The following is a 21,632-nucleotide window of genomic DNA, read 5'->3' as shown; positions in this document are numbered from 1 at the left end:
CACAACCGTAAGGCTCTCCAGAGGGTAGTGAGGTCTGCACAACGCATCACCGGGGGCAAACTACCTGCCCTCCAGGACACCTACACCACCCGATGTCACAGGAAGGCCATAAAGATCATCAAGGACAACAACCACCCAAGCCACTGCCTGTTCACCCCGCTATCATCCAGAAGGCGAGGTCAGTACAGGTGCATCAAAGCTGGGACCGAGAGACTGAAAAGCAGCTTCTATCTCAAGGCCATCAGACTGTTAAACAGCCACCACTAACAATGAGTGGCTGCTGCCAACACACTGACTCAACTCCAGCCACTTTAATAACGGGAATTGATGGGAAATGATGTAAAATATATCACTAGCCACTTTAAACAATGCTACCTAATATAATGTTTACATACCCTACATTATTCATCTCATATGTATATGTATATACTGTACTCTATATCATCTACTGCATCTTTATGTAATACATGTATCACTAGCCACTTTAACTATGCCACTTTGTTTACATACTCATCTCATATGTATATACTGCACTCAATACCATCTACTGTATCTTGCCTATGCCGCTCTGTAACATCACTCATTCATATATCTTTATGTACATATTCTTTATCCCCTTACACTTGTGTCTATAAGGTAGTAGTTTTGGAATTGTTAGCTAGATTACTTGTTGATTATTACTGCATTGTCGGAACTAGAAGCACAAGCATTTCGCTACACTCGCATTAACATCTGCTAACCATGTGTATGTGACAAATAAAATTGGATTTGATTTGATTGATTTGATTTGCCATTTTGCTTGGATTTGTCAGAAAAACAGAGACAGTGGGAACCAGACAGATCATTTGGGGATATTCTCAGTGCTGAATGACATACTGTATCTGTCTGATGATGATATGATGGTCATGATGATGACCCATTGTATCTGATGACAATTTTGGAAAGGTCTAAGAAATTAAGAATTAAGAAATTGTGTAGAATTGTTTGGTTGATTTATGGAATCTGATGGAATTATATGGAAATTGAGTGAACAACATGCATCACACATCAGTATATGGCAACATAGATAATTTGGAAGGAAATTAAGTGTATGTTGACATAATACTGTAGATTCATGAATTTCAGGCTGTCTAATGCATATTTGAATAAGAATGCACTCGGTTAATTCTATAGCACTGTAAAACTCAAATTCTGGATTTGATCTCAATCCTGGTCCAGAAAATTTTTCCATTTAAATTGATGTGCCCTAGGCCAGTATTGACCATTGCAGCATTATATTATTTTATTAGTTCTAATAAAGTTAGATGGATTTTATTTAGGCACAACCACCTATTGTGTCACGTTTTTTATTCCCCTGGCAGTGTTGATGCTTTACTCTCAGGGGCCACTGTGATTGACAGCTGTGAAGCTGACTCTGCCTGCTTCACTCAAGCGCTCCCCGGCGTCAGCCATCTTGCCTGCCCTAGACCGATTGCGGAAGTAACGTTAGAAACTGTACTTTGTGCAGGTTCAGGTTTCCGCCTGTGGACGGTTTGCAATATCCTCCAGCAGACACAGACAGCTATCGATTAACAGAAAACATTTGTGATTACCAGAAGCACACGAGATGGCAGGACGATTACCGGCGTGTGTTGTCGACTGCGGTACAGGGTAAGCTATTCAAACTAGACCGCCTTGCAGACAGCGCACCGAGATTTTGGGTGTCACCGACTCGGAGCCCATCGCTGTCAGCAACTGGGTGTGTGTGCTAGCTATAGCTTGCTAATACATTGAATCAATGTAACCTTGGGCCATTTATTACAAAACTAACGTTTTTTATTAGGCTGTTATTGTACTGCTGTTTAACATACATTTATGCTGTATTCACTAGATGGCTAGCTATACGCCTGCTATTTGCTTTCATCATCACAAAATGTTTTCTTCCTGTTGGAAAGGCATTTTCAATACAACATATCCACCCAATCTGTTCTTCATTGCTGGGGATCTAATATATTGCATTTCGGAAATACTTTGAATGGAAAGTATAAAGGGTCTTCCATGTTTATTGTAAAGTTTAATTTTGTATCGTTAATCGTATTCATTTCATAAGTAATTGTACAGTGCTTGCTTACTAGTGATGCCCGGCTTTGAGCATGCGCAGAGCGACTTCCTACATTGTCGACTTCCTCATTCAGGGTTTTTAGTCCATATATGGTCGTTTTCGGCAACTGAACATGTTTTTTTTTATTAGCATACTTCTCTAATTTCCTAAATGTAGCCGTTCCTTTACCATCTCAAATGAAACCATACATTAATAATTTTCTGAATAACAAAGACTGGTTTGTATTCAATAGAAAAGTTCGAGGATTCTCATTTGCGTGACCTCACAGCTCTACAGCACTTTGTTTTGATTGTGCATACTTCTGCTTCATGCCCATCCTTTTTTATCATCTGTAAATATTGTAAATGCCAATATGCTGATTGCACGTCCCAATATCTATTTTAAGCCAGTGAATTAATAACAGTTGGACCTAAACTAATCCCTCATTATTGAGCTGTGCAATACACCACATCATTCTAGTTGCCTGCAATAATGTGTTCTTAACTGACTTGCCTAGTTAAATAAAGGGTGTTTTAGCAGTTAATCACAGCGACAATAATGTTTTTGTGCATTTCGTTACAAGTAATGGGGGGGAACAACCGATTCAGTTATGTATCAGGATATGCTTTTTGACGATATATCGTTTTGACGTGATCGCAATATTAGTTTTGTGCTAGTCAACTATACCTGCACCAAAACTCCAGTATTTTCCTTTCATAGCTTGTTCTCCGTCTTCTTTTTAATCAAATCGGGTGCCAATTTGATTTCAGCCCTTTTATTTACATGACTGATCAAAACGTGTTTTCTCATGGCTCTCTCTTGTCCCTCTGCAACAAACATTTGGTGAGCGATATGTTTGGAACATCGAATCGCAATAAATTCACAGTATCGAGTCGCAATGCATATAGAATCGTGAGAATCACAATGCACATCATATTGGTACCTAAGTATCGTGATAATATATTTTCGGCTTCCCAGCCCTAATTGTTACTCTTACTTGCTGTCTATTAATGCACAGATTGTAATCTAAGGAGCGATATCTAATGTAGGCATTTGATATAGCCGAGACCTAGATTTATGTTTAATACTATAGTTGGGGTTATTGCCTAACTAAATATGCTACGTTGTTTGCAATCCATACAGAGATTTGAATTCTTCACTCTGCATGTTTCCTTACATACCTCTCCACTTATCTTCCCCGCTCCCTTTGGGCTATTAGTTAGGCTAGTGCATCTGGTCCACACTGGGAGGGAGGACTGGAAAACTACAGCTGAGGATGGAGAATGAGGCTAACTCCTTTGTAGAGCAGATGTTTGAAACTGCTATAAAAGCCAAGTTGCTAAAGTACCAGGCCAGCAGAAGTCTGGTTGAGTAGGCTACACCACCACACAGCTCATGAGTCATGCTCACGACAGCCAAAATATTTGAACTGAACTCTACATCCTCTTACCTCAAGCACAAGTGGGCCGCTATTCTTAGAACTCAACAGTGAAATGGAGCAGCAGAGTTATTGTACTGCTTATTTTGTTCACTTCTCTATAACAGTTTTGTTGGGAGGTCTGTGAAGAGCTACTGTTTTATGTAGGCTACTGTATGTTTTTTTCTTTTGTAGGGGTCAGTTTTGGTCTAAACAAATGTTTCAAATGCAGGTGTTACAGGCCAGGCTTGCAGCTAAGTGTAGTACCTGGGGCTATGGTGGAGTCGAAATTTGCTTATCATACTCAGCAAACAGTTTTGATTTCACACAGTAAGGCCATTATCATTATTCAAACTTGGCCTATACCAGGCCATGATTCACATTGCTGTGTTTGAAGAAAGACTACAATAAGGTAGCCTAGCTTACATTTCAGGCCTTGCCTAGGCCTAATGCCCAATCCCAAATCAACCTCTATTCCCTACCCTCCATTTTAGGCACTTTCAGATACCTATTTCTAAGAATACTGAATGGATGTTGGCTAAGCATTGTCATATTTTGTAGGCTATACTTATCTGATCCTCTCAGTGAGGAGGGGCTTGAGGATCGATTTGTATTTGAGCACTCCTGTGGTTATGTCCACTGCGAAGAGTGTAGTGAAACAGGCTTGTTGAAGCAGGTAGCTGCCCTAGACAAGCTAGGACTGTTCTGTGGAATGAAGCCCCAAGCCTATTTTTTTGTGTGTCTTCCACGTGCAGCTACTAAAATGTTAATCCTTACCAGCTCTGTTATTCCTCACTCATTGGGTAGGCCTTGTTATATTTACAATACGGTTAAAATAGGACTTAAAAGCAACTAGGCTTACTTTCTATAGGCTAACCTACTGCACTGAAACAATGGTATTGAAAAGCATCTCAGGCAATGTGTCTTATATCCTTATGGTAGTAGGTTATGTTTCAACTACGATGAGCTCTCGTGGGCTGAGATTTCTAGGCTACCCATTTACAGTAAACACAAACTTAACTGTTGTATGCAGCTTATCGTTCTGCGATAAGGCTTTAGCCGTGTGTAAGTGAACCTTATTTGCGAAACACTTCTGGCACTCTGAACAGTTGTAGGATGATGCTATGCTAATATTTCTACTCAAAGTGGTGGATTTGGGGAAATGTATGAATAGCCCCTTAGATTCCAAATGCCCTTTTACACTATTCCTATTGAAGGGTAGGCTATTCAGAGTTGAGCTGCAGTTGTTGGCACTATACTGATCTGTGGAAGAACAGGGGTTTTATTGATACAAATCACAGAAGCTAGGCCTAACCAAAATATAGGCTATGCCTGCTAATCAATTTGTATTATTTTCTCCTTTTACAAAGTGTCACCTATACAAAAAAATGTGATCAAGTGATGTTCAATCTAATGGTGTGCCTTCTCTCTTTCAGATACACTAAGCTGGGGTATGCAGGGAACACAGAGCCACAGTTCATTGTTCCGTCATGTGGGTATATGTTTCCATTCACCTCACATTGAGGATAGGCTAACTGTTGCCTAGACAAAAGTAATTTTAATAAGCAGAGCCCTAACACGGTTTCAAAGAGTCTAGGTTATGATCTGATATCGTTGATGCTGAAAGTATTTTCAGGCCTGTTTTTCTATTTTAGAGCTCTTTGGGGCAATGCTTTGGAAATACAAGGCTGGATAGTGAACAGTGAGGGCATACTGTAGGTCACTCTTGCACTTGGTGTTTGACTGGATTTGTGTCTTAAGCCCTTTCATCAAACACGGCCTTAGTCTAATTGATTCTCTATGTCTCTGTGTGTTTCTTTCTTCCTCCATCCGTCTCTCATCCCTAACAGGTATTGCAATCAAAGAGTCGGCCAAGGTTGGATCAAGGACGGTCAAGGGGGTGGACGACCTGGACTTCTTCATCGGAGATGAGGGGATAGACAAGCCCAATTATGCCACAAAGGTACCAAACCCATGACTCAAAAAGGCTACAGGGCCACCCAATACAGTATAGTAAAACTCACATATACCACAAGCTAACCTGTCCAATGCCAAACATGACAGCCCTGAAGAGCCATTTGTATGTGACCAATACAAAGTACAAACCTACCAATTGAACATGACAAATGGCCTACAAGTTGTCATGTGAACTTGCATACTGTGCATTTCAAAGATACCTATTCCAAGGAAATACGGAAACCAGTATACTGCACCAGAGAGGTGTCTGTCAACGGCCAGTCACTCTCATTTCACATGACTATTTGTCACTACGCAATGCACTCAATGTTTGTTAGTGCACATTATGTGCTACTAGGCCATGCAGGCCTACTCTTGTACTTGATGTGTCATTCAACCATGCACTAAAATGTATGTTGGTGTACTTAGTCGCAAAGTAATTTACAAGCCAAGGCCTAGTTTCCCAAAAGTGTATTAAGGCTGCTTTCATAGTTAGAACCTTCATAGGAGCATCGTTAAATCTCTAAGCTGTTTTCAAAAACCATCGTTACTAACGTAGCACTTGAAAATGCTTGTTATTTCCCGACTACCTCAGACCTCTCGTAGAACAGCTAAGTGCGTCATTATATGCGTTTTTTCCTCCTACGGAGTCACTTTATACACAGATGAGATCCACTAAACATAGAATCAAAATGTTTGTCTCTCTGTGACCACTGGTAGCTTCACAAGGAAGTTAACTATGAGTACGAAGTTGCCAATGTCTTCGAAATTGTTACGAACAAGAGAAGGATGAAAAGATGTTTCAAATGAAAACCGAGATGACTGCATTAAAAGATAAATATACTACATTATAGGATACATACGGATGTATAATTTATTATTATTCAAATCAATTTCATGTTCACTCAACTGAGTTATATTTTGCTAGTTGTAGACTACTGTTTAATTTTGCTTCAACACGTGGGCAGTAGTGTGCCAAATCTTGATTTTAGTGCATTATTGTGGGGTAAGCATTAGAATAACCCACCTCAATATTTGCAGCCAGGGATTATATATGTTTTTCAGAGCTGATCCGTCATCAGTATTGTGGAATAATTTGAATGTTAAGGTAAGATTTTAATGGAGAAAGCTGATCCGAGAACACCGATGTCTTTTGATCGTATCAGTATCGACACATGCCTCAAACCGGGCCCTGTATGTTTGCCAGTGTGATTGACCTTTGACCTCTCGCCCACAGTGGCCCATCCGTCATGGCATTGTCGAGGACTGGGACCTGATGGAGAGGTTCATGGAACAGGTGATCTTCAAGTACCTGAGGGCGGAGCCTGAGGACCACTACTTTCTGTTGGTAAGAGGACCATGGTCCAAATGGGACATTTACAGGATAGAAAGACACCATACAGATGGATAGAGGGCACACTTGTCAAAGAGGGTGGGCTCTCTTTACAACCTGATGGGTGAAATGAAAACCAATGGGTCTGCGGAACTGGAGGTCCTGAGTTGTGCACCCCTGGATTAAAAGTGCTGTCATGAATGCTAGTACACTTGAGGAAGTAGGACTATATCAGCACTGTGAGCCAAGTGAAATAGAACACCCAGTGAAGGGAACTAAAACGAAATGGTTATAACAGTGGGCTAAAAACCTTGGGTCTTTCTGGGGCATACGTCTATTAATAGGGTTGGCAACACTTCCAGGTTTACAAGCTCGCTATCTGGAGGTTTCTTGGACGGTCTGATGTAAGTTGTTACTCTGATCTTAAAAGCGCGTCTCAGGAGAATAAAAATATAAAAATAAAAAAATTCAATTTTAAGGTGCTGATAAATTAATGTAGGGGGAACACTAAGGCTGTTGTAATACATTGTAACTAAAACCTTTTCTGTAGGTACATAGCATAGACTTTTACCTGTAATTGAGGGTGATGTGGTTGTTAATAATTCTGATGCTGGTTGGATTAGTGTGTCTGTGTTGAAGTCTAACTCCCAGTACTGTGGTGTCCTCTTGCAGACAGAGCCTCCTCTGAACACACCAGAGAACCGAGAGTATACAGCAGAGATCATGTTTGAGTCCTTCAACGTCCCAGGGCTCTACATTGCAGTGCAGGTATGGCCTCATCATCCCTGGGAACACTATTTATATCTATCAGAAACAAACACTTGCACACACACACAGCCTTTATGATTTTATGTAAAACACAGACTTCCTCACTGCCACTGCCCCCTGCTGTTTAATGTTGTGTTTAAATAATGTGGTCAATGACATCATGGACACCCTCAGTGTTGTTTTACTGTTGTTTTACAATGGCGTCATATTGACCTTGTGTTCTCTATACCCAAGGCTGTCCTGGCGCTGGCTGCCTCCTGGACATCCAGACAGGTGGGGGAGAGGACACTGACGGGGACGGTCATCGACAGCGGAGACGGAGTCACCCACGTTATCCCTGTGGTGAGTGACAAACACACCTGATCTGAGGAAAGCCTTATCACGTCTGACAGAAAAGACTGATCTATTACACACATTCACTCATGTACACACGCTATACACACACACACACACACACACACACACACGCACAGTGTTTCTCAAAATGCATACTACTGTGCTCACGGGAGGGTCGGAGTATTAGTCCAAATTAAAGTATGCGAAACGGAGCATGGAGGGCACTTCTCAAATGCGTACTCCGTTTGTACGTATTTTGAAGCATGCATAGATGCAAGACTCAACGGAAAGTATGCAAAGAAATATGACGCAACCACGCAAAAAATTATGCAAAATGTATTGAAATCAATTTCGGCCATTATTTGAGTTTAAGCGAGAGAAAATACAAGGAGAGAAATGTTGCCTATTCACATCTCATATGTTGCTTGACTACAATATTTTATCTTGATACGTTAATAAATAAATACTGTGTTAATTTTGGCATGTTTATCTGCCTACGTACCATAGATCGCAAGCCCATAATAAGTCAAATGGGCTAGCTACTAGTACTGTTAGCTAGCCAGAGGTTAAATTCTTCATGGCTATCTTGCATAATATTAGTTTTAGGTCATTTTGCCAGTTAAACTATCTGGTTACCTACATTATTACGATTCAAATAAAGTGCATTCTGAAAGTATTCAGAACCCCTTGACTTTTTTCAATACCCCATAATGACAAAGTATAAACAGGTTTTTAGAAATCTGGCTGGGCTACTCAGACATTCAGAGACTTGTCCCGAAGCCACTCCTGTGTTGTCTTGGCTGTGTGCTTAGGGTCATTGTCCTGTTGGAAAGGGAATCTTCGCCCCAGTCTGAGGTTCTGAGCGCTCTGAAGCAGGTTTTCATCAAGGATCTCTCTGTACTTTGCTCTGTTCATCTTTCCCTCGACCCTGACTAGTCTCCCAGTCCCTGCTGCTGAAAAACATCCTCACAGCATGATGATGCTGCCACCATGCTTCACCGTAGGGATGGTGCTAGGTTTCCTCTAGACGTGACGCTTGGCGTTTAGGCCAAAGAGTTAAATCTAGGCTTCATCAGACCAGAGAATCTTGTTTCTCATGGTCTAACAGTCCTTTAGGTGTCTTTTGGCAAACTCCAAGCGGGCTGTCATGTGCCTTTTTACTGAGTAGTGGCTCCCCGATTGCTCAGTTTGGCTGGGCAGCCAGCTCTAGGAAGAGTCTTGGTGGTTCCAAACTTCTTCCATTTTTAAGAATGATGGTGTCCACTGTGTTCTTGGGGACCTTCAATGCAGCCCCCAAAAAATTGTACACTTCCCCAGATCTATGCCTCGACACAATCCTGTCTCGGAGCTCTACGGTCAATTCCTTTGACCACATGCCTTGGTTTTTGCTCTGACATGCACTCCAACCAAGTTGTAGAAACATCTCAAGGATGATCAATGGAAACAGGATGCCCTTGAGCTTAATTTCGAGTCTCATAGCAAAAGGTCTGAATACTTATGTAAATAAGGTATTTCTCTTTTTTAATATTTAATTTCTAAAAACCTGTTTTCGCGTTGTCATTATAGGGTATTGTGTTTAGGATTTTTTCAAATGTAATCAATATTTGAGTAAGGCTCTACCGTAACAAAATGTGGAAAAGGGGAAGGGGTCTAAATACTTTCTGAATGCACTGTATCTAGCTGATAATTATCAAGTAAAACACTTGCTTTGTGTATATCTTGGAAGAAGGCTCAGTGAATGGGGAGATGAAGAGTGAGGTAATACAGTAGGGGGAGTGTGTGCTTCATATTGTTTTATGCATTCTCTACACTCATCCTCACAAGAATGTACTCAAGAGAACGTGGTCGAGAGAATGCACTCTGAGCATGAGTGTGGAGTCATGGTAGTATGCATATTGAGAAACACCCAGAGGGTATAAGGATTTTTTTTTTAAACCGAGACGGATGTACAACCTAAACTTGTCGAATAAGAACACAGATTGTTGTGTTCCATTGCTAAATGTTTTTCTACTGCGTGTCATACTGAACACAAACATGGTCCCAGCGAAAGGCTCCCTCAGCCAGACCCCCGATCCTGCATGTGTCTCAATACTTCTTAGTGGCCTCCTTTGCCTGTTACTAAAGAAATCTATACTGAACAAAAATATAAACGCAACAATTTCAATGATTTTTACTGAGTTACAGTTCATATAAGGAAATGAGTAAATGTAAATAAATTCATTAGGAGCTAATCTATCTATCGCAGTCATGGATGGGTCTTGGAGTGCACAGGCCCAGCCACTGAGGAGCCAGGCCCAGCCAATCAGAATTTGTTTTTTCCCAACAAATGGTCTTTATTACAGACACAAATTCTCCTCAGTTTCATCAGCTGTCTGGGTGGCTGGTCTCGGGCGATCCCGCAGGATAAGAAGCTGCATGTGGAGGTCCTGGGGAAGGTCCTTGGCTGGTGTTGTTTTTGAGGCCAGTTGGACATACTGCCAAATTCTCTAAAACAACATTGGAGACGGCTTATGGTAGAGAAATGAACATTCAATTACCTGGAAACAGCTCTGGTGGACATTCCTGCAGTCGGCATGCCAATTGCACACTACCTCAACTTGAGACATCTCTGGCATTATTCTGTGACAAAACTGCACATTTTAGTGCCCATTTTATTGTCCCAAGCCCCATGTGCACCTGTGTTATGATCATGCCATTTAATCAGTTTCTTGACATGCCACACCTGTCAGATGGATGGATTGTCTTGGCAAAGGAGTAATTACAGGGATATAAACAAATTTGTGCACTAAATGTGAGAGAAATGAGCTTTGTGCGAAAGGAACATTTCTGCGATCTTTTATTTCAGCTCATGAAACATGGGACCAACGCTTTACATGTTGTGTTTATTTTTGTTCAGTATTTTCTCTTGTCCATTTCTTTTCAATCAGTGCAGATGAAGGCAACTATCAAAGTAGGCCACTATGCTTTTGACACACAGCCTTAGATACAGGAGCAATTGCCTGGCAAGTAAATGTATTGCAAGAACACACTTTATGTGGACAGTGTACACGTTATGTAAGTCAGCATCTTGTAGGATGTACAAGCCACTGCTTAACATACAGAAAGTCAGCCAAACATAATTCAGGATGTGAGCATCTATGATAGAAAAATATGCCTTCAATGTTGCTAAAAGAATAGTCAGTTATATATTAACTGATCCCTTTTTCTAACTACTGAGCCGAACTAGACTGGGCTGGCTTGACTATACATCCACCATAGTTGCTGGAAAGGACAATGTGAAAAGAAAATATCCAGGCCAGCACAGTACGGTTTAGTTCAGCACAATGGTGTAAATCTGGCATGAGCGTTATTTAAACACGTGCATCTACTTTGACCTATTTATTCTTATATGCTGTGATGTCACCTCACCCTAGACAATTGTGAGCTCTGAACCATCTTTCTTTTTGTGTTGCTGTAGGCTGAGGGCTACGTCATCGGCAGCTGTATAAAGCACATCCCCATCGCGGGTCGTGACATCACCTACTTCACTCAGCAGCTTCTGAGGGAGCGGGAGGTGGGCATCCCCCCAGAGCAGTCCCTGGAAACGGCCAAGGCAGTCAAGGTAGGTCACAGTGAACTATGTTTCCCGTCAACCACTACTCCACTCACCAACCACTGTGGTTCATAGTACAGTCAAGGAGCCAATCCTAGACCAAATTCTCAACCGTATCCCGGGTTCTCTGAGGCAAGGTTTTCCAGAATGTTGATTTTAAATTGAAACTATCATGTGTTGCCTAAGGGCATTTTCACACAGGAATAACGTACTCTGTTGCGGTTCCCTAAGCCATTTTGTGAGAATTCAACAAAATATCTTCTGCTTTCACAAGAACTGTTTTGGGGTGCGATTTACAAGGTCAAGTCTACATTGCAGTAGCATACTAGCTTGGCTTGATAACAACAGTCAGACAGTTCCTCATAACTCGCGCTACTGCATCATAACACTTGTCACTCTGGTCCTGGGTCCTGGACTGACCACTTTGGCAGAAGTCCCACTGTTTTGTCTTTCTCCAACAACTAGTCTACCGCTCTCATTATTGTCTAGCACTTTCATTCAATGAAGGTATGCGCCCCAACAGCATTCCTCTACCACCACTCACCCAGTTCAGATTTTGTAACTGTTTGCGTTGGAAGTTGACTGAGTATTTGAACATTGCTAACACAACTCTGATTTTTTTCTGAAATATAAATGAACCAAGATGTCTACAATTGGAAATGTGTAATTCTGACCGTGTCTGTAGTTTGACTATAACACTAGGTGGCGCCATTGTTCTACCCTGTAAGTTTAATACCTCCTGCTAAGAACATCACTTGATGTTCAGTCTTCTCTTTTGTAAGGTAGTTTGAAATGTGGGACACAGATGCAGTTCTGTTTTTGATTGTTTAAGTTTACACTTCAAGATGGAGGACTTGACTCCCCAGGTGGTTCAAAGGGTGGGACACTCCCCAGGTGGTTCAAAGGGTGTGTGGTGTTCCCATTAACCCCAAGCTTGTAAATTGCCCCTTGTTTTCACCAGAATCAATTGGGATTCACCTCCCTTCCCTTCTTGATCCAAAGCAGTACATTTTTATTGAAAGGCTCACCTAAATCCTTTTTGGGCGTACTGTTGAAGGTCATTGTTTTTCAACCCGAGGCAAACATACACTCTTTTCATCCCACAGACTTGATCACTGACTGCAATTGGTAGCTTGATTTGTATGCTATGTTCTTGCTCTTAAAAAATAGCTGTCCAATCATTTGCATTTGTCTCTACCAAAATCTGTGTTTTGTAGAATTGTTTTAAGTGGAGTCCTGTGTTGTTGGAAAGTCTTAAAATAATTTAGAATGTAATTAGGGCCAAAATCATGGTCAAAACAGGGACGGAATCATGCAGGTACTAGTGTTGAGCAAATTAATGGTTTTGGTTCGATTACATGTTTTAAAACATTAAATGCACTATGCATTATGTGGGTTGAATGCTGTAACAACACAGAATACAGCAATACACCACTTCATGACTTCATTACCGCGTATCACAAGTAATCACTATTTTAGTAGTTCTTCAAAGAAAATAAGACATACTTTTATGACTGCTGAATACCAGCTATCAATCACTTAGATCAGGTATTTTCAGGCGACGCTTTCTATCCCTCTCGATTGCACATTTTCTGTCTATTCTCTCCCTTTCTGTGTCTGCCCTAAACTAACGTAGCACGTGTAAAAGAAACCAAGACCAGACACAATTAATTTGGGTCATTGTAAGTAAATTACCACATTTTCTGCACTAACAATGTAGAGTATTGGCCTGTTGGAAACTACAACCCCCTACTACATCGCCCATTTCGTGCTTGATCTGATTTCTCTCTAGAGATACTGTGGAATGAATTACTTCCTGAGTTGTATTGCTCACCAAGATCAAAGACCTTTAAACATGTGTACTAAAACAAAATAAATGGAAATAAATTACTATTGAACATTAAAAAAAGTTTCAGTCCAGCTCTGTAAGTTCTGTGGACCACACTGACCCTACAGAATGTAATGTACAGTATGTAACCAGTTACACTGTACTTCAGCATCCACTCACGCTTTGTCCTCCACACCTTGCTCCCGAATGGCGCAGCGGTCTAAGGCATTGCATCTCAGTGTAAGAGGCGTCACTAGAGTCTCTAGTTTGTATCCAGGTTGTATCACATCCAGCCGAGATTGGGAGTCCCATAAGGCGGCGCACAATTGGCCCAGCATCGACCGGGTTTTGCCGGGGTAGGCCGTCATTGTAAATAAGAATTTGTTCTCAACTGACTTGCCTAGGTTAAATAAAAAATACATGTATTTTTCCACCAGGAGCGTTTCAGCTACGTGTGTCCTGACCTAGTGAAAGAGTTCAACAAGTACGACACGGATGGCTCCAAGTGGATCAAGCAGTACACTGGAATTAACAACATCAGCAAGAAGGAGTTCACTGTCGACGTGGGCTACGAGCGCTTCCTTGGCCCTGAGATCTTCTTCCACCCAGAGGTAAGCAGTTATCACTATGCTGTTAAACTGCTTTATAGCAAGAGGTTAGCGCTATGCTAATTAGACTAGCATACCATGAGTGGGAAATGTTCTCTTCAGTGTCATCGAACATTAGCATAATGTTAACTCTGACCTATAGGTCCTAGGTTACAGTAGCTAAACATTTGTGGTAAGACCCTCATAAGTAGAATCAGGGATCATCAGCTAGATTCAGCCGCGGGTCGATTTCTTCTTGAGCAGATGGTATGCGGCCGGAACATAATTGCAAATAATTTGTAGACTGCAAATTGACCGCAAGAAGCCCAAACAGATAAAATATTTGACAAAAAAAAATCATAATTTAAAACCTGGCTTACATTTGTATACGATCACATGTACTCTTACCTGCAAAAAAAGTAAACGAGGGATACAGGGTGTGGTTCCTGAGTTAATTAAGCAGTTCACATCCCATCATGCTTAGGGTCATGTTTAAAAATGTTGAGCAGGCCATTATTTTGGCTACCATGGCTATGTTCTCATAGAATGACAATGCCCCCACATCCACAGCACACTAATGATCTGGTTTGATGAGCATGAAAACAATGTAAACCATATGGCATGACCGTCTCAGTCATCAGATCTCAACCCAATTGCTCACTAATGGAAGATTCTGGGGCGGCGCCTGAGACGGTGTTTTCTACCATCAACAAAACACCAAATAGTAGAATTTCCCGTCAAAGAATTGTCTCATCCCTCCATTAGAGTTCCAGACACTTGTAAAATCTATGCCAATGTGCATTGAAGCTGTTGTCACTTGTCCTTTTAAGACACTTTATTTAGGTGTTTTCTTTATTTGGCAGTTACTTGTATCTCTTATGTGTGGGAGTACTTTGGAACAGATTTCCAAAATGTAAATCACTTGGAGCTGATTTTTCTGGTATTTTTAGTTTTATATTCAACAATAAACATTTTTAAATATATATATTTTTTCACCGAAAATGTGGGGTGGGCAGTTGGGGAACCCTGTCCTACAATGTCCTATAATCACAAATTACAGGCAGAAGAGGAGTTGTGCAGATCAGGGCTGCAGAGGCCGGAGTGAATGATGGAGATAGACATCTTTAAAATGGTTAAGATATTCTTAAAGATATGTTTCTGTGGATGTGTATACAATTATAAATTATTTCTCTCATACTTTTCTTCTCCCTTCACTCTTCCTTAAATTCCCCCAGTTTGCCAATCCTGACTTCACCCAGCCCATCTCCGAAGTTGTGGACGAGGTTATCCAGAACTGCCCCATTGATGTCAGACGTCCTCTTTACAAGGTAACCCTATGCCTGGAACTACATATATCTTGGTTAAAACCACATCCCATTAATGTCCAATAAGCATTTTGGATTTGACTTGAACAGACTTATCAGCTCTCTGGTCTGCAACTCCTTTCAATATCAAAATGTTCTGTATGTGCGTGTGAACGAGTTGAACCCTCTTTATTTGCCACAATATCTGACACGTCCCACTGTGTTCCTCTCCAGAACATTGTCCTGTCAGGCGGCTCCACCATGTTCAGGGACTTTGGGCGGCGCCTGCAGAGGGACCTGAAGAGGACTGTGGACGCTAGGCTGAAGATGAGTGAGGAGCTGAGTGGGGGCAAGCTCAAGGTGAGAGCAGTACCTAGTTATGGTAACCTTACGAGAGCTGTTCCTGTTTCCTTACAGAACTGGTCCCGTCAAGCTCTGAATCCCTGCTGTTATTAGTCAGAGCTTGTAACCAGCTACTGTTTTGGCAGAGAAATGTATCATCCAGAGACTTTTCAGCCATTGAAATCCTTGGGCTAAAGTGCTTTTTTTGGGATGCCTAATTCCAAGCATTTTTTAAATGTTATTAAAGGCCCAGTGCAGTCAACTTGTTTTTTATATCAAATTGAGGTTGGAATAATACTGTGAAAATGTTATTTTAATGTTAGAGCTTTTTTAAAAGACTTAGTTAATAGACCAATAAGAAAGAGTTCCAAGCCTTTGCCAGTAACGGCTAGTTTCCTATGCCCCAGCACTGCTCTATGCTAACAAACAATTTGTCACTTTTTCACTATTTTAATTGAAACCAGTAAGGTAATTCATTGTTACCCAGAAATGATTTCATAATAGAGATTTAAAGAAATTGCTACATTGGACCTTATGCTTTCAGTGTAAACTTAAACAAATAAAATCCAGATATTAAGTACAGTGCATTTGGAAAGTTTTCAGACCCCTTCCCCTTTCCATATTTTGTTACATTACAGCCTCCTTTTAAAATGGATTAAATACAAACATTCCTCATCAATCTACACACAATATCCCATAATGAAAACTGTTTTTTCAAAATGTTTGAAAATATAATAAAAATGTAACAATTCCTTATTTACCTAAGTATTCACACTCTTTGCTATGAGACTTGAAATTGAGCTCAGGTGAATCCTGTTTCCATTGATCATCCTTGAGATGTTTCTACAATTGGAGTAGAAACATTGGAGTCTACCTGGGGTAAATTTAATGGATTGGGCATGATTTGGACAGGCATAAGGTCTCACAGTTGACAGTGCACGTCAGAGCAAAAACCAAGCCATGAGGTCGAAGGAAATGTCCGTAGAGCTCCGAGACACAATTGTGTCAAGGCACAGATCTGGGGAAGGGTACCAAAAAATCTCTGCATTGAAGAGCCCCAAGAACACAGTGGCCTCTATCATTCTTAAATGGAAGAAGTTTGGAACCACCAAGACTCTTCCTAGAGCTGGCCTTTTGGCCAAACTCGGGGGAGAAGGGCCTTGGTCAGGGAGGTGACCAAGAACTGGATAGAGCTCCAGAGATCCTCTGTGGCGATGGGAGAACCTTCCAGAAGTACAACGATCTCTGCAGCACTGCACCAATCAGGTCTTTATGGTAGAATGGCCAGATGGAAGCCACTACTCAGTAAAAGGCACATGACAGCCCGCTTGGAGTTTGCCAAACGGCACCTAAAGGACTCTGAGAAATAAGATTATCTGGTGTGATGAAAACAAGATTCAACTATTTGGCCTGAATGCCAAGTGTCTGGAGGGAACCTGGCACCGTCCCTACGGTGAAGCATGGTGGTGGCAGCATCATGCTGTTGGAATGTTTTTCAGCGGCAGGGACTGGGAGACTATTCAGGATTGAGGGAAAGATGAACGGAGTAAAGTACTTAGAGATCCTTGATGAAAACCTGCTCCATAGCGCTCAGAACCTCAGACTGGTAGCAAAGGTTCACCTTCCAACAGGACAACAACCCTAAACACAAAGCCAAGACAATGCAGGAGCGACACTCCCCATCCAACATGATAGAGCCTGAGAGTATCTGCAGAGAAGAATGGGATGAACTCCCCAAATACAGGTGTGCCAAGCTTGTAGCATCATATCCAAGAAGACTCAAGGCTGTAATAGCTGCCAACGGTGCTTCAATAAAGGGTCTGAATACTTAAGTAAATGTGATATTTGAGTTTATTTGGAATCATTTCTAAAAATCTGTTTTTTGCTTTGTCATTATGGGATATTGTGTGTAGATTGAGGAAAAAAACTAACAATTTAATCATATTTAGAATAAGGTTGAAACGTAACAATGTGGAAAAAGTGAAGGGGTTTGAATACTTTCCGAATGCACAGTATGTAAAAAAGATAATGGACCTATTTAAAAATAATTATTATTATAATGAGAACTAACAATCATCAAAATTAAAGCTATACAGTCACACGGGAATCGAAAATTAAAAAACAATCTATTTAGCCATATTGATTTAGTCATTTTTGAGCAAATGAACACACCATTAGCCATGGCAAAATGCATGGAATAGCAGGAAATTAGTTTTGAAACTTGCTAAATGTGTAGAATTGCATTAAATTGGCTTTACACCGCCAAGATGGGGGCCTCTAAAATTCAGTCGCGCCGATCGTGCCCATTGCCACGCCTATTTGATCCAGAAAAATCCCTAACATCGATTTATTTCTGGTTTTTGCTTTTGCCTTCTCAGCCCAAACCAATTGATGTGCAAGTCATCACTCATCATATGCAGAGATATGCAGTGTGGTTCGGAGGATCCATGTTAGCCTCAACTGTAAGTATTGCTATTCTGTGCGGGAAAACAGTATTATAAGTGGAAATGTAGAAATTCTGTCGTGTTCTTTGGAACAAAATTCATATAAGGAAACATCTAACTTGTTACATAGTAAAACCATTTTAATGATTTTGAATGTAATTCAGAAAATATTTTATGTGCCATCTGCATAACAACCTTCCTAGAATGCAATAAAAGGTTACTGTCAGCACTTTAGCTGAATATCAGTGATTTGCATTGTCAGCATGATTACTGCCATTTTGTGTTTACTCTTAAGGGCATATTACTTTCCAGTTTCCTTGTAACCCGATTGAAATGCCAAAGTAATTGTGTATAATTCCAATGTCAAAGGGAATCATCCATAATGTAATCAGGGGCATCCATTGATGATGTTCATTGTGATTGTTGCGAGTTTACAACATTGCATTAGTCATGATGAGTCAACTGAATAACACCTTTTTAGAACAGGAACTCCGGTACTGTAGGTTGTGACTGTAAAGTGGGTTGTGTCATCACTGACATTTTACAGCACAGCATTAAATGCTTTTAGTCTAGATATATATTTTTTTTTACGGAACGTCCTTTGATTTGTATGGTAGAGACGGGCATCTTAAACATGTCTTATAAGATAAAGAGAATGAAAAACTCTAACCCACACTCTTTGACTCTGTTTTAAAAAAAAATATTAGATAATTTGTTTTCAACTTTTATTTTTTTCTATTTTATTCAAATATGCCAAATGTCAACACATTGCTTTCTCTTTTCTAGCCTGAGTTCTACCAGGTATGCCACACCAAAAAGGACTATGAGGAGATTGGGCCTAGCATCTGTCGTCACAACCCTGTGTTCGGAGTCATGTCTTAACTGTGGCCCTCCAATATCTAATGGTTAGATGGGTTGGGTTGGGAGAATAGGGGGTGGTCATGGGAGGGGGATGCCGCGGGTCAGGGTTGGTGCGTTTGCGATTTTTGATTGCTCGTTCATTGTACAGAACGAGAAGGCGATACAGAATTTTAAAAAAGGAAAAAAAGAGACCAGACCAAACACAGTCCGGCTGGAAAATTTATTGGAAATGTTTTTTGTTTTTTTTGTTTCATTTTCCAAAATGAGGGAAATATGGTTTCTAAACCAAAACAATAAAAGATCATTTCCGGATCTGTCGAGCAACATACTGAAAGCGGGATGGTGGTGGGGGATTTGATGGTGACGATGATGACGACAATAACATTGATGATGATAATAAAACCAGAAGTCATAAAACATTATTTATGTTTGTAGAACTTGAGTCCAGGGAATATCTGGCAACTCAAGCTATTGTTGATCATGGCAAGGTTATAGAACATATTAATGTCTCCTTTACATATTTTTTTTTTCTGCTTCAAATGCACTTCACTTTATGTACCACAGCAAGAGCTTGTTTATATTTCATACAAAGGTTTTTTATATGTAAAACTTGGGATATCCGGGGAGAAAAATGTAAATGCATACCAGTATCAGCAAGTGACCATTTTAACCCACAATGCAGCTTTGATACACAGTATTTTTTTAAGTTAGAAAACTTTCTCTCCCTCATTATTCTACCCATGTCTGTCCTTGCTATTTCCCTTTTAATTCTACATTAACACGCCTCTGCTTTTATTTTCGACCATTCCAGATTTCCTCTTCTATATTGCAGTGAAAGAAAGAAAAGAGAACTCTATTCATAAAATAATTATGATGACATTGAAAGAGAGTGACTGTAGGACCAGTATTGTTAGCCTTTTCCTTTTTTAAATTAAATGCCAAATTATTAAAAAAAAATGGGATTTGTGTATTTAATGCCTTACAACATTCCAATAAAGGCTCAAATTTGTTTCTCAGTGCTTGACTGGACTATTGTTTTTACAGCAACAAACACAATCAACACCACACAATGTCATACAAAGAGTTCCAGCCCACGATAAAAAAAGAAATAAAAAAAAGAATAGGACACATTTCTGACTGGGTTCTTGTTTGCCTTGTCTCTAATTGCTTTGATAATTCACTGTTTCATGTGCAATGATTTCTCAGACATCTTAATTAAGAACATCTAGCCTATACAGTTGAAGTCTGGAGTTTACATACTTAGGTTGGAGTAACTAAAACTCGTTTTTCAACCGCTCCACAAAATTCTTGTTAACAAACTATAGTTTTGGCAAATCCGTTGTCATGCACAAAGTAGATGTCCTAAGTAATTTTTCCAACAATTGTTTACAGATGGATTATTTCACTTATCACTGTATCACAAATCCAGTGGGTCAGAAGTTTACATACACTAGAGTTGACTCTGCCTTTAAACAGCTTGGAAAATTCCAGAAAATGATGTCATGGCTTTATAAGCTTCTGACAGGCTAATTGACATAATTTGAGGCAATTGGAGGTTTTTCTGTAGATGTATTTCAAGGCCTACCTTCAAACTCTGTGCCGCTTAGCTTTACATGGGAAAATCAAAGGAAATCAGCCAAGACCTCAGAAAAAAAATGGTAGACCTCAACAAGTCTGGTTCATCCTTCGGAGCAATTTCCAAACGCCTGAAGGTACCACATTCAGCTGTACTAACAATAGTATGCAAGTATAAACACCATGGGACCACGCAGCCGTCATACCGCTCAGGAAGGAGGCTCGTTCTGTCTCCTAGAGGTGAATGTACTTCGGTGCGAAAAGTGCAAATCAATCCCAGAACAACAGCAAAGAACCTTGTGAAGATGCTGGAGGAAACCGGTACAAATGTATCTATATCCACAGTAAAACGAGTCCTATATCGACCTAACCTGAAAGGCCGCTCAGCAAGGAAGAAGCCACTGCTCTAAAACCGCAATCAAAAAGCCAGACTACGGTTTGCAACTGCCCATGGGGACAAAGATCGTACTTTTTAGAGAATTGTCCTCTGGTCTGATGAAAGAAAAATAGAACTGTTTGGCCATAATGACCATCGTTATGTTTGGAGGAAATAGGGGGAGGCTTGCAAGCCGAAGAGCACCATCCCAACCGTGAAGCACGAGGGTGGCAACGTCATGTTGTGGGGGTGCTTTGCTGCAGCAGGGACTGGTGCACTTCACAAAATAGATGGCTTCATGAGGAAGTAAAATTATGTGGATATATTGAAGCAACATCTCAAGACATCAGTCAGGAAGTTAAAGCTTGGTTGCAAATGGGTCTTCCAAATGGACATTGACCCCAAGCATACTTCCAAAGTTGTGACAAAATGGCTTAAGGACAGCAAAGTCAAGGTATTGACAAGGTATTCACAAAGCCCTGACCTCAATCCTATAGAACATTTGTGGGCAGAACTGAAAAAGCGTGTGCGAGCAAGGAGGCCTACAACCTGACTCAGTTACACCATCTCTGTCAGTAGGGATGGGCCAAAATTCACCCAACTTAATGTGGGAAGCTTGTGGAAGGCTACCCGAAACATTTGACCCAAGTTAAATAATTGAAAGGCAATGCTACCAAATACTAATTGAGTGTATGTAAACTTCTGACGCACTGGGAATGTGATGAAAGAAATTAAAGCTGAAATAAATCATTCTCTCTACTATTGTTCTGATATTTCACATTCTTAAAATATAGTGGTGACCCTAACTTACTACAATTAAATGTCAGGAATTG

At 40.6% G+C, this 21,632-nt stretch overlaps 1 protein-coding gene across 1 annotated transcript; it reads left to right on the top strand.

The window, feature by feature from the left end:
* The first annotated feature begins 1,428 nt into the window (after positions 1 to 1,428).
* Positions 1,429 to 19,864, top strand: LOC110501588 (actin-related protein 3). Its single transcript, XM_021579261.2, has 12 exons — positions 1,429 to 1,650; positions 4,934 to 4,989; positions 5,348 to 5,460; positions 6,691 to 6,801; positions 7,459 to 7,554; positions 7,789 to 7,896; positions 11,348 to 11,491; positions 13,748 to 13,921; positions 15,133 to 15,225; positions 15,436 to 15,561; positions 17,922 to 18,005; positions 18,774 to 19,864. Exons 1-12 carry the CDS (start codon positions 1,607 to 1,609, stop codon positions 18,867 to 18,869), a joined length of 1,245 nt encoding a protein of 414 aa, XP_021434936.1. The 5' UTR covers positions 1,429 to 1,606; the 3' UTR covers positions 18,870 to 19,864.
* The last annotated feature ends 1,768 nt before the right edge of the window (positions 19,865 to 21,632 follow it).

Source organism: Oncorhynchus mykiss, chromosome 22, assembly GCF_013265735.2.
Source record: "Oncorhynchus mykiss isolate Arlee chromosome 22, USDA_OmykA_1.1, whole genome shotgun sequence".
NCBI lineage: Eukaryota > Metazoa > Chordata > Actinopteri > Salmoniformes > Salmonidae > Oncorhynchus > Oncorhynchus mykiss.
This window is presented reverse-complemented; position numbering and strand designations above follow the sequence as displayed.

Excerpts from the sequence above, each read along its gene's own strand:
- LOC110501588 (XM_021579261.2), top strand. The coding sequence starts at position 1,607 with ATGGCAGGACGATTACCGGCGTGTGTTGTCGACTGCGGTACAGG. Across the intron at positions 7,897-11,347 it reads TCACCCACGTTATCCCTGTG|GCTGAGGGCTACGTCATCGG; the intron begins GTGAGTGACAAA and ends GTGTTGCTGTAG. Across the intron at positions 15,226-15,435 it reads TCAGACGTCCTCTTTACAAG|AACATTGTCCTGTCAGGCGG; the intron begins GTAACCCTATGC and ends GTTCCTCTCCAG.